Genomic DNA, 14056 nt, shown 5'->3' on the forward strand with positions numbered 1-14056 from the left:
CACACACACACACTAGGGTTCCATGTTCAAGAAGTTTTTACTGATGAGATGCACGAGCAAAATGTTGGGAGACCACTGCTCTTGACAACTAGCTCAGAAGTCACCTGACTATAAGCAGCTACACCATAAGACTTTCCATATGAACTCATTATCTGCAGCCCTTTTGTAGTCAGTAATCGTAGGAATGGTCCATCCAAATGGTTTTAGATGTTACCTTCAGAATTAGGAACATTGCATCCAGAAGTGGATATTTCTCTCTCTGACTACAAAGGGAACTGATGTGATGATAAGCAGAAGTGATGACATTGAGTCTTGGCCAGAGGAGTCTTGGGCCAGATGCCCCTTTCTGGGCACTTTTGAAAAAGCTGACCAATATCCATTGTAAAACTATAGCAGTCCTTGACTAGAAGCAACAGCAAATATGCAAAGCACCAGCTCATGGGAAGTTCAGTTAAAGGAAGGAAGTGACAATTTAAAGACAAAAGAAAAAGTGTCAGCTCCTATTTAGATCTTACTTTTAAAACAAACAGGCTCACTTTTTCAAAGACCTTGCCTAAGATTGTATCTGCTACAAGCTAGTACTTAAATCTGTTCAGCAAACACAAAATTGTGGTTGCTGTCACACTGTGACAATAATATGCCTGTTTTCTATTTGTACATTTTTAGAATAACCAGCTTTAATTCTTAAAATGTATTAAATTGAATATGCACTAAAAAAGAGAAAATTTTACTCATTATAGGCTAATTGTTCTACTCAGGGGTTTGCCACTAATCAAAGGAGAAACTGAAAGCAGAACTGTAACACAAATATGTTTTGACAGGAGAATTTTTACCCCAAGCATGTTAAGACAATTCAGTTGTCTGAACAATGTGCCTGTGTGTTTCATAAATATGCAAAAACATGCTTTAAAAGACTAAAATCTGCCAACATTTAGATAGCCAAGATCATTAGTAAATATTTCTTCTGAACTTAGAAACAGGTAAAATAATAGTAATAATGAAGAACGTACCTAGCAGAATGCTTATTAAGAAAAGCCTGGAACTGTTCTAACTTCTCTTTGTCATGGATCAGGTCAAATAGACTTGGACCTGCCAATTTTTTAGGAGCTTGATGCATGTGCTGATCTTCTTTGAGGGCTCCCTTGTCAGCAACAGTGCTCTGAGGGGAGAAATTATTTTGCTTGCATAAGTGCTTTTTTCATCATTGTATTTTGCTTAGTCTAATAATCCTTGCATTAGATAACCTATCTCTGTAAAATAGCTTTCTAATCACTGAGAAAATAAATTAGGGCTTCTGCTCCTAGTAAGCTTTACTTTTATGTTTGCTTTAAGCATATCAGTGTCTGCAGGTTCCATAATCCAATAATCCAATAATCCAATACCTGTAATTCACTTGAAATGGAGGCATTTACACAAGAGTAAGGGCCTGAAATACATTTCATAGATTTTAGGTCTGATGTTGATGGCACTGATGGCTGTCTATCAGTCCCCAAAATGAATGGTAGAAATCAGATTATTTGTTTCTCCAAACTAGCATCTGCTCAGCCTTTCATTGCTGATACTCAAATGTGAAGCCTCTCTGACAGAGAAAGGGTTTGTTTTTGTTAGTAGGTACTTGTCTTACCTCATCCTTCTTGGAACTACTCACTTGATGCAAAGCCTGGACCTCTCTAAAGTACACGGAGTCCAGCTGTTGAGTTTCTTCCACCAGCTCCACCTAATAAAAATAATATCTTATATCACCCCTACAGTTCACATTATAGAAAGATGGAGAACTACATGGGCACTTTTTCAGTGACAGTGGGTAGAAAAGAACACATTTGCCAGTAATGAGACTGATGTTTGCAAGAGATAAGAAGTCACATTCTTGTGACAAACAATTCTATCAATAGCTCTGGTAGAACAAACTTTACTCATCTGTGTAGGATCAGATTCAGATTTCTGCAGAACACTACTAAATAACCTAACTATAACTTTAAGCAAGTAACTTTGATTTAAAAAATTGCTAAATTCTAATATGTACATAATATATCATGTATATTGCTTATATATTATATTGTGCATATTGGGTCAGACATACCTGACATACCTGATTGCCTGTACCAGCAAATTGTATGTCAAATTGCCACTGAGAAGCAAAAAAACAGTTCTTAAAACTAGGACTTTCAATGGGAAATGTCAAAAAGACAGAGTGCCACAGTTTTGCAGAAACAGAAATTTAAGGTAAGATGTTAAAATATCTAAACAATAAAGATGAAAACTTTCTGACTTTCAGTCTTGTCCCCTTTCTTAAATTATTAACTGTGTGTGATTTGAATTAATGGAGTTGGCATTTTTAAACTTAATTAGAAGCTATATATAACTAGAGCAGTTCTTTGTGTTACGTACAATCAGTAACTGTGAAAGAGATATTTGGTGACCCTCCTGGCCGACTAAACCATTTGAATGCAGATTTTAGGATATTTAGCAAAATCAAGCCAATGCCTTACATTGATCTGCACGTCCATTACAAAGATCAGAAAGCTGTGATTATCTCACACAAGTGTTTACATCCCAGAGAGAGAAGAGAATGTTTAGTTTAATATTCATGATACTTTCATCTAAATATGAATACCACACTAATCACTGTATTATCTGAATATCTTCAAACTCAATGTAACTTTATTCTATTGTAATAAAGTGCTTTGGGCTATTATTTCCCTTAAAAGAAAATACAGTTTAAAATTAAATAGTAAAATAATTCAAAACATTTTTCATAAAGTTTAAAGAGAAAGCAGATAGAGGCAGAATGAGAGTCAACCATAAAAAGAATCTCTCCTGATTTCATGTTTCATTTCAAGAAAAAACATATATATATATACTTTTTTGAATGTGTCCCAAATAAACAATTTTGGACTCACCTAATTCTTGATAAAATATCTTGTTTCATTATGGGCCAAATATGTCTTGCTATACAGTAGAACAAAGGGGAAGAGTTGAGCCAGGGACTGAACAAAATACAAAGCAGACGTTGTCTTTGTGCTTGGGAAGGAGTGTGCCTATCAGCCTGCACCTAGTACAAGGAGACTCTAGTGCCTCCTAGAACAGGTCGTTTTATGTCTGTGTATTATAACTCTTCACAAACACTTGTATTGTGCAGTCAAAAGGATTTAGTTGTTTTTTTCATGCTCAGATTAAGATCTTTGTGTTATTAAGAGCACTGAGAAGTCTGCACGTAACTTCACTTGCAAAGTAACGCATCCTCCAAACTGAAAGGACAGTAGATTATCCTGTGGTTAACTCATGGACATATAAACTCACACACATATTCACTGAAAGGAAAAGTATATCTCTTCAATTCTTACTTTTCACTAGAAGCAGTGAAAACAGAGAGCTCAAAAGCAGACTCATTTTTATGCAGAAAACGATGTATAAGAATCCTCAGCTGTGCTGATGACTTGACTCAGTGAGGACCAGCAATAGACACTAGACAACTCTTATAATAAGTATGCACAGAAAATACACAGCTAAAAAAGACTAAAACTAGTCTGATAGAAAGTATATAAAAATTCAGATTCATGAAAAGTATTAATCAATTCCAAGGTGCACTGTGGGTCATAAAGAATTATAGCTGAAATAGTTTAGAAAAAATAATTTATCTGAAAGGTTAGAAAAGATGTTGAAAAGCAAAGAAAATATTTTACAGATGTGTTTGGATTACAGTATTTCATTTCACTAAGTTTCTCAAAGTTTCTAAACGATATTATGTTATCACAGGATAAGAGGGAAAGTCCCCTCGTGAATCAATTAGAAGGTAGAAAATCAAAACCAAAGAAATAAATAATTTTCATTATGGGGTGGGGTTCCTATTGGAGTCTCACAGGGACCTGCACTGAGGTTGTTTTTTAAACATTCAGAAACTATCTGGGAAAGGAGGTGAGTGAGGAGACAACAAAGTTTGCAAAATGATTCCACAGAGCAAAAAATTAAATTGACTGTGAAAAGCTGCAGGATAGCAGGACACTTTAGCATCTGCGTGATAAAAGGCCAGCTGAATTCAACGATAATAAACATTAAGTCATTCCAGTGAGCTCCAAATTAGGGCTTTCCATTAGTAGTTATTACTTGGGAAGAAAATCTTGGAATCATTGCAGATGGCTATTAGCTTACATTTTGCACATCCACTCAAAGTTCACCAGGAGTCAAAAGGCAATTAGAATGATAGTAACAATTAGGAATGGACAAAGTGCTCCACAGAAAACATGGTTCTGCCACTGGATAATCCTTAGTGCATCCAGACCTTGAGTATTGCTTGCATCTCATTAAAAAAATATAAAATAACACATACAGATGGGGCAGTAAGTGCAACAAAGGTATGGAACACCTTTGTAGGAGGAGAGGTCAAAGTGTCTAGGATTCTTGAGTTTCAAGGAGATCTAATTGAATAGGGATATAACAGAAACTTGTAAAAGCATAACAACATTGGGAATAGGACATGATAACAATTGTTCACTTGTTCCTAACGACATACAGTACTAGGGCACCAGGTGAAATTATCAGGGAGGGGTTTGAAAACAAATCAAGATATGCATTTTCTTCTTTTATTGCTTGACTAAACCATGAAACCCACTTCTACAGTGAGGCTGAAGATATATGACTCAAGATACATTTTACAGAAACCCCTGGGGGGGGGGGGAACCTCATCAAAGATTATTAAAATAAAAAATGTGGATAAGACCTCTCTTCCATGAACTTCCTTGGTTGCAAAGTGCCGAATATGGTTGTGTGTTTCTTTGCTGTCCTTATACTCCATTTTTAAATGTTTAATATTGGCTACCACCTAACAGATTTAGCAGACCAATCTCAACTTTGATTTCAGGTATCTATTCATCTAGTTGTTCTTACACGCACACATGATATAGAGCCAAAAATACACTGTACTATAAAACTTCTGCAAAAGGATTTCAAAATTTTTGCAGGAGGCAATGTGGGAATGTTATTGCAAGCTGACAGAAGAACCAGCAATAAGTGATGATAATTTCCTATAAACTGGAGAGGCTTAATCTAAGGTCATAGTGAAGAAAAACAAGACCAAGAACTAACTTCCTGCCTTCTGTCTCCCGATTTCCTGCTGTAAGTTTCTCCTTCTATATCCAAGAGAGAGATGCTAAAGACTGAAATTAGAATCATAGACTCATTGAGTATCCTGAGTGAGAAGAAACCTACAAGGATCAGTTCCTAATCCTGCACAGCATCATCCCCAAGAGTCACATCATGTGCCCAAGAACATTGTCCAAGCATTCCTTGAACTCTCTCAGGCTTGATGCTTGGCCTGGGGAGCCGTTCCTGTGCCCAGCCATCCTCTGAGAGAAGGAACTTATCCTACTATCCAGCCTAAACCTCCCCTGACACAATTTCAGGCCATTCCCTTGGGTGTCACTGGGTGCCACAGAGAAGAGATTGGTGCCTGTAGACCACCTCAGTCTCTTCCTCTCCAGCCCAAACAAGTGATCTCAGGCATCACAGGCTTCGCCTCAAGGCCCTTCACCATCCTCATAGCCCTCCTCTGGACATTTTCCAACAGCTTTATATATTTTTCATATTGTGGCACCCAGAAAGACTATGACCTACAGCCAGCAACTTGTTCGTAAATTTACAAAGGAAAGAGAGCATCCAGCACTGTCATCACCATTTCTTGTTATATGTCAAAGGCACAGTCAGGATTGCAGCTATCTCCTCTGACCTCCATGACCATGCTTAGCTCAAGCTTTCAGAACATTTTGTGATTAGAACTGAGTACACCTCTGAGCCACATTTTTTAGAGCAGCAATCTAGAAAGTGTTTGGAGCAAATACAGCTGAATCACATTTTCTCTATGCTAAGCAGTAGCTGCACTTAAATTCTAAACACCAGAAATACCTACTGTCACTGCACTGACACTAAAAACCACCTTGCTATGTGCTTATCATTAAAAATGTAGAGGACTTGTGAGCAATCCATCATAAAAGAATTAATTCTGATCAATGGCATGATTGCAGAAACATGAAACTTCCTGAGTGCAAAGCTAAGTTTTACCATAGCAAGATGTGTTCCTCCCCAGTTCACAGGTCAAAGAGTCTGTGAAGCCCACACTTTCCTTTCAGATGAGAATTCTGCTCTCCACAAGAAGCTCAGCCTATTTCCACATATTAGGATAGAAAGGAGTAAGTAAAACATATTGCAATATTTTTCCCTTCCTGAGTATAAATACAACAGGGTTGCATATGAATGTTCCTGTGATTTTCTTCCCTGAAATAAGAATTTTTCATGTTATCCAGACATTACCTTTCTGTAAGTATATTTGTCTGCTTCCACCATCTTCACCCATGGTTCCAGCAGAACAGTGAGGATATGTTCTTCTGCTGGGTCAAAAAGGTCCTCAAAAGCTGGATCAATATTTTGATAAATCATATTTTTCTTATTCTGATGAAGTCCAATGTCCATGCTGGCAGATGGAGCAATGTAAGATGCATAAAGGAACTACAATAAAACAGAAAAAAACCTGTATTTTAGCCATCATCCATTTCAGACCTTTGAAAGAGAGAATTAATGCATATTTGCCCCCCACTGCCCTGCTGTGTGTTCAGAACTAGTATTAGTCCAAAATTCAGTTATTGACATAATGGATCTCCCTGCCATTTTTATTCTTCCTTGTTAAAATGGTTAATGCAATTTTCACTTGGATATATTTGGCTGATACTTAGATAACACAACTGCACTCTTCATGAAGTCACACTGTTGTTTTGCAGAATATGTGCTGGGCCAATCAGTCAAGGCATCTTTTTTTTTTTTATTATTCTTTCAAGTGATGTAATTTGTAAATTTGAGGTCAAAATTAATGAAAAATGATATGATTTCATCCTGTGTGGAGATTCTCTTAAATAGTTTTTGACAATGGTGAGTCTCTTATTATACTACAGGATCTCTGCAGTAGATACCACTGCACAGCTAAGGTCTGAGCCTTCACAAAAACAAAAATCACTACATGCTTCTTATCTGAAGCACAGTTTGCCATTCAACATGTACAAGGAGCAGAAAAATGAACCTGAAGGATATTTGCTTCTCTCTAACAGCTCATCCTTGAAGCACAATTTTTTTTCATATAGCCCCCTGTGTAAAACTCTTATTTTCTAAATGTTTTGCAAATTATGCTATGAAAATGAACACTGAAATTTCAGAGTAAAAAACTTTTTACCCAGGAATATCTTGGAAGAGGATATTCTAGAACAGCTTTCTAAAACTTCATGATTCTGACTTCAGCTAGGAACTCAAATGAAAAAAAGATGCTGCCAAAATATATTTCATATTCTTATAAATATTTTTTCCTTTTCATATTGTGAAAGTCTTAACTATATTTCAAACATACAGTCAGGGACCAGATTAATAGCACAAATCAGAATTTCTCTCTAGGAGAGCATTGACAAGTCCATTTTCACTATTAATTTTCACAAAGTTTGACAATGAAGAATTCAGGATTCTGATAATTCTCATTTTCCATTGTTGCTAAAATCCAGCTGTAACTAGCAGATGTACAAAGCAATAGATGAAAATAATATGTTTACTCTGTGTTCAAGCAGTAATAAAACACTGGTGTGCTTAGATTTCAAGCATGAGGAGAGAATGTTTGAGTACATTAAATAACTATGTTTCTATTTGTTTTAAATTAAATGTTGATTTATTAGACACTCTCTTTCAAACAGCAACAGTAATAGAGTATATACCCATTATTTTGGACCTTTACAATTTGGAGCAAACCTTTAGATTCCCCTGGTATTAGGTCACTGAGGAATTTATGGCTATGATAGCCCTAAATAGCTGACATCCACCCTGCAGTTAGCTCTTGCTATGATTACTGCATTTATTGTGCATGCAGGATTCTACACTCTTTCCACATTTCTACATTTTCACTACCAACAAAGATGGTTTGTGCTTACTGTGCCTATTGTTATCAGTGCAATAAAGATACACAGGTGCAAGGTGTAAGAGAAATAGAACATCCATGGGAAGAGTCTTACCTGAAAATAAGACCACATTTGTTGGGGGAGAATGAAATGGTGAAACCCTACAAACATGAAAGCATAAATTCTGAAAACGGGGTTGAAATGAAAGCCACTTCCGAGCCACCAAGCCTCAGTTACTAAATAACTGGAAGACAATGGGATGCCAGCCAAGGTGATCCCCTCCTTGATGAAACAATGACTCCTGCTACAAACGGCTCGAAGGTCTTGTTAGAGTTTAAAGTATAACACACTATGGTAATACGAAAACTCCTATAGGCTGTATGTAAATGCTATAGAATTTGTATTTTGTACTAGATCGGGTAGTGGAAATCGAAATATTCATAGTAGAAAGAGATTTAAAGTGTTGTAAACAGGAAATCGCTCTCTCTCTCTCATTCTCTTTCTCTCTCCCTTCTTCTACTCTCTTCTCCTTCCTCGTTCTCCCTCCCCCTCTTTCCCTTTCTTTCTTATAACCCCTCACCCTCCTTTCTCCCCCTCATTACCCTTACCCTCTGCTTTTCATTTCTTTCTTCCTCCCTCCCTTCATTATATTATTCTTTTCCTATCCCATTATCCCATTCTCAATTCCTGTCCTACTCTGGGCTGTAGCAGACAGCCCTCAGTAGGATTCCTCCATCCCCACACCCTCTCCGTGCTTAATAAATTGTTACTGTAACCATCAGCATATAATGGGCTCTGGAGTTTGTCCCTGAGAACCATCTGAAAACAAACAGCTCCCGCACGCATTTATCCTAAATTAAGCCCTTCTCAGTAAATCCCTAAGTACATTTAAATTTAACAGCTTTAATTAGATTTGAGGTGATTTCAAAAGTTGAAAGTTACTTTGGAGAGCCCAAACACTAGGAAAATTTCAGTTTAATCATGTTAGGTCTGATCCAAAACATTCAATACATAAAATTAGCCAGATGAGAAGGGACAAGTCCAATGATATCAAATAAAGTTGGCCTTTTTAAAAAGGGGTTAACCATTTCAGTTGTCATTAGGACTAGGTCGCTCCACCTGTTATGACTTACCACACAGGGGATGTGTGAAAAGCTTCAAAAAGAGGTCCTGAATATTTTGGTACAAATTAACCTCGTTCCTTAAATGTGTATTCATTTGAGCATAGTTTTAAGAGTAAAATAAAAACAAACACACCACTAGTTTCTTGGCTGGAATTCCCTTCCCCTATGATTTTGTATGAAATATGTTAACCTGAGTATATTTGCTACTCTCCTTTAGAGACAGCAAAAAACATCAGCCTACCAAGTCAGAAATTGCCCAGACTAAGAAATGTTGACCAAAAGCTATTGACAATCTGCTCACATAAACACTGTTGTAATATATTGCCACATTAGGGACTGCCTTTGTAGACTACAGAGCTGCCCCCAGTTCTTTATAACTTCACATACAAAACCAGAACATAGTAAAGACAGATATTTTGTCCCAAACCAATAGTTAGGGCTGGCAGTACACATGAAGCAAAAATTTAGAGGTGGTTAAGCTAGCTAGAGGAATACATTTTTCCAAACTCAAAGAGCTGTACCCTCAGTGGTGTAGCCATTATGGCCTCTTCATTTGAAGGATGCACATTTACAGTGTCAGAGGATATGGCATCTTTTTACTTGAATTCTCATAAGAATCCATTGCAATCAGATTTGACCAAGTAAGTGAATACATGCACTTGCAGATAGGAATGAGAAGTAGCTTTCATCCCTGTGTCCCTTGTACAGAGTTAAGGTGCTGCTGTAGATCTGCACAGATTTGATTGCAAGGACTGCAGGAAAAACAACTGAGAAGAGTTCTAGACATGTCAAAAAAGAGGAAAAGTATCTGTTCACAGCCTTCAACACAGGGCAATGCAGTTTGCAAGACACATTTTATAAAAAGTAATAATCATAGCCTCTTTTTATTCCTGTGTCATGGAATTTCTGAGGTTTTCTCATTTTCAGTGGAATATTGAAACTGTTATTATCGGCCAATCTCCTAAGGGATCAACAGAAAAAATTGTATTAAATGAACTTACAGGTTAACAAATTCATACAAAAATCTGAAGCATATGACATCAAGTGCATATCAAGATTTGTTGATTCATTGTTTTGTTCTTATTGAAAAACTCAATAATTTTTTCTACCTGCCAGCTATAAGTTCTCCTATAAATACAAACATGTGATGGATAGAACCCAAAACCTTATCTGGAAATTTGGTCAGTTTGCATATTGGAATTACATACAATTGCACAAACTTGATTATGCAAAATGCTTAGAAAATTCAGATTAAGACTTTGGCCTCACTTAGGACTTTCCAAAGCAGGGATTGTACAGGCCCTGGGTTCTGGTGATAATTCATCCCCAGATGAGGAGGCTTTGATAAGCAATTTCAGAATGAGTGGAGTGAAGCAAGAAACGCGAGAAAGATTTAGGTCCAAGTGCTTTGTACTGCTGCCCAAAGGAATGGATACTGCTCCCATCTAAATGAGGGGCTTGTGAAGCTGCTTGGCAGAATCACATGATGGAAGAATGCAATGCACTGGCTGGTGTTAAACAGAGAGGCTAAACTGCCTTAACCTCCATCATCACTTCCCACTGACATAAATCTTGTATCTGACCCTAAAAGTCTACAGTAATGAGGACTCCCTTTATCTAAATGAATTCTAGCATTAAAATATTGTATTTCCCACAGCTGTATTAGATTTCCTAATTCTAAATAACTTTTTAAAAATTAAACTCCAACATATGTCTCTTTATTGGTTTTATTTTCAAAATGTTCTACACTCCTGTGCATATGTTTACAGTGAATAACTATGTATGTTCCTGTATGATTACTGGTGCTTGTTATTATTCTTATCCATCAGTGTTCATTCCCAATGTAGTTTCTTTCCCCAGGTGAATGCATATATACCTTGGAAAGCATTTTATTACTCTATCATAAAGCTGAGATAGCAATGCCTAACAAATGAAACAATGAGTAGCAGATACACAGTAATCAAGATTTGTTCTTGTTTCTAACAGGAGGCAGGCAGCACACATATGGAACACTCTGTTAAGTCTCTACATGTCTCTTTCTGTAATAAATAGTAAAATATATATGACAATGTGTCATGTGAATCTGATTCACATTCTCTTAGGAGTATTTGGAATGACTGCCTTCTTGTGCCAAAGGTGAGTGCAGAATTTGGGAAGGCATCCCTTCCGTAAGCAGACTCTGTAGATTGGTTGCAGCTTGAGTCTTTTCGGTGTTCCAATGAAAACAAGAATAATTTTTCTGCAGCCTTAAAAGGCAAGCTTGAGAATGATACCAAATGTTGCAGCACATGTGTTGATTTGTTATGTTACATTTCAGCTGTTAGTTATGCTAATGGAACAGTTTCACATATTTCGTTTTGATGCATTTACTTTCATGGCTATGTGTATTACTGTCTGCAATTGCCTGGTAACACTGATTGCACGATGTTCTGCTGTCACCACCAGGCCAGCACTGGAAATAAGGTTACTACAAAAGACCTGGGCCTTACATTTTCAGCCATGCAATCTCTGCAAAAATAATGCAAACTGGTTTGAAAGGAAACCAAAATAAAAACCGTCAGGGACTATAAGCTAAGCTTTGGCCTCCAATAAAACACACAGGAAACTGGTGGCACAAAATAGATATGGTCAACTTGCACATGTGCTGTGAGGAGGTCCCCAGCCACGCACAGGAATGGACAGATGCAGGAGACAGTCAGACTTAAGGGGACATTCAGTCACCCACAGCCTCAAGCCATAAAGAGAGCTGTAGGGGAAAGCAACTAAATAGGGCAGCAGTTCAGTTTATACAGTATGAGATAGGAGAGGGAGGAATCCATGCCTTGGCCTCTGCTTGGAGTTTCTGTATAAATAGCACTGATTCATATGAGAATTCTGGACAAATATGCAAAATTCTGTCATTTTCCCAGTAAAACCTTCGATAAGGAAAAGAAGACAAATTCAAGGATATTCAGATGCTCAGGAAAATGTCATATAAAGAAATTACCTTCACCTGCTCTCTACAGATATTTGTTGCAATGATCTGTGAAGTAGCTATGCTCTATTACAGCAAAAATTAAAATATGCAGATAGGATATACTCCTACATGAGGTTTATAGAGGAAAATCACACCAAAGTTTCACAAAGTGATTTTAAAAGTTCCTCGTAGTACTAATGATATTACACTGTTGCAGTTTCTTTCCCTGATGGAATCAATCTACTCTACCTTCAGCACCACTGTGGGCTAAGTGCATGCTCAATTAAAATATTCTTTTATAGGAAATATCAGTTCCACTTAGCATTAAATGAGGGTATTAAGGTCTATTTAGGGGTAACCTAAATAGATGATAACCATGGTAAAGATAATAATGATGCCCTGACAATCATAAAAATTAAACAAGGCTAACAAAGATAAATTTTCATTATTGAGGTCATTGTCTGAAGTCTGTACTATGAGATCTGCAATTCTAACCCTCACAGGAGATGGAAGGAAAGGTACAGCACAATTAGAAGGTTTAGAAAAAAGCACTATCTCTGATGTTGACACTAAGCAGACAGTTTCCAAAAATGACGCAGTGTAGCAAAGGGGAGTTTAGGTAAACTGAGTATAATAGATAAAACTGGGAACACGCTGCAGAGCCTGGAAATCTAACTATGCATGTTTAGTGTTTGAATCAAGAAATTCCATGGAAACAATCCAAAGAGCTTCTTTTATTGTCCATAACACAGATTTACTTTGGTATGGGTTGTCAAGATTTGGAAACTTTTCTATGTTCTTTTCAGTCTTTACACTGTACAAATGCATTTGTGAAGGGAATGAATAAATGTATTTTCAAAAGAAAAACACATTATTTACAACTTACTTGAGCTTGCTGGCATATTTGAAAAGGTTGAAGAGTTTCTTGGTAAAAAAGCTGATGATAAGCATGTAGGTCGAACCAAAAGTACACACAGTTCTTCCACAACTAGAGATGAAAAATATTGTAAGTTATTGCTACCCAAATATCACAACTTTATTAAAAAATTAATTTTCCAATGCAAGTAATTATTTAGCTCTTTGAGGTCATCATAAATCAAGCTCAATTTAAGATGAATTTAATCTTCTGCTGCATACTGGCAGAAGGACAACATATTTAACAGCATCCTCACAGTGAAACTCTATCTTTTATTGTGTCCTTTATGCATAATTGGCCATTAAAATCATTACAATTGTAGTTAACACTTGAAGAGTAACCACATTTCAGTTGCATAAACCCAGTTGCTAAAGAAGACATACTAATAATGGACACGCAGAGTTTGTGCCATGGTAAAATAGCATTTTACAGCAATAACCAAAATAATTAAACACTGTGTAATTGGCATATTGGGATTATAATTGCATTTTTATTACATGCTTTTCTGAGACCCAGTCTTGGCCTCATTTCATAAATTCAAACAAACAGCAAAAGATCTTTCAGAAGTCTAGATTCCAATTCCTCTGTTTTAATCATGTGTTTATGGGCTTTAGAGCTTAAAAATACCCTGAAGCCCCCATCACTAACCAATAAAGAATGTGCTCCAAAAAGGTAGGGGAAGGAGCTTTGCTCCACAAAGTGTAGCCTTCCAGACCTGGAGATCAAAATAGGACAGTCCTATGTGAGCAAAATAGGCTTCAGAGCTGAAGAGAAAACTTAAAGCAAATGACTTTGAAAGGAGTATGGCACATGGAAAGGCTAGAGACACATGGGTGGTTGCCTATCTCCAATGATAAAATAAGTTTATTTTATTTAGATTCCTATCCATACACATTTAATATTTTTAGCTGAAACATATTCAGCTTTGGAAACATTGTATCTTGCCTTCTAGAAGACAGAGGCATTTCTAGCTATACTGCTGCTGGATTCTGGGTTGTGCTAGTGGTAAAACAGATGTCCATCTTGATTGCATTCAAACCTCCCCTAAAGACTGAATTTTTCTGCAAAGCCACTAAACACTAATTCAATATTCATAACTTGTTCCAATTCAATCCTCAATTTACACCCAACAATGAATGAT

General features: G+C 36.8%; 1 protein-coding gene across 2 annotated transcripts in view; it reads right to left on the minus strand.

Annotated features, from left to right (window-relative positions):
- RGS22 (regulator of G protein signaling 22) overlaps positions 1-14056 on the minus strand; it is a 58764-nt gene that overhangs the window by 20110 nt on the left and 24598 nt on the right. For both annotated transcript variants that reach the window (XM_079302478.1, XM_079302477.1), the window contains exons 13-16: positions 12886-12987; positions 6304-6498; positions 1625-1717; positions 1011-1159 (exon numbers count right to left, since the gene is read on the minus strand). In XM_079302478.1, the coding sequence (XP_079158604.1) occupies positions 1011-1159; positions 1625-1717; positions 6304-6498; positions 12886-12987 (539 nt within the window). The remainder of the gene's footprint in view (positions 1-1010; positions 1160-1624; positions 1718-6303; positions 6499-12885; positions 12988-14056) is intronic.

Source organism: Erithacus rubecula (genome assembly GCF_903797595.1).
Source record: "Erithacus rubecula genome assembly, chromosome: 3".
Classification (NCBI taxonomy): domain Eukaryota; kingdom Metazoa; phylum Chordata; class Aves; order Passeriformes; family Muscicapidae; genus Erithacus; species Erithacus rubecula.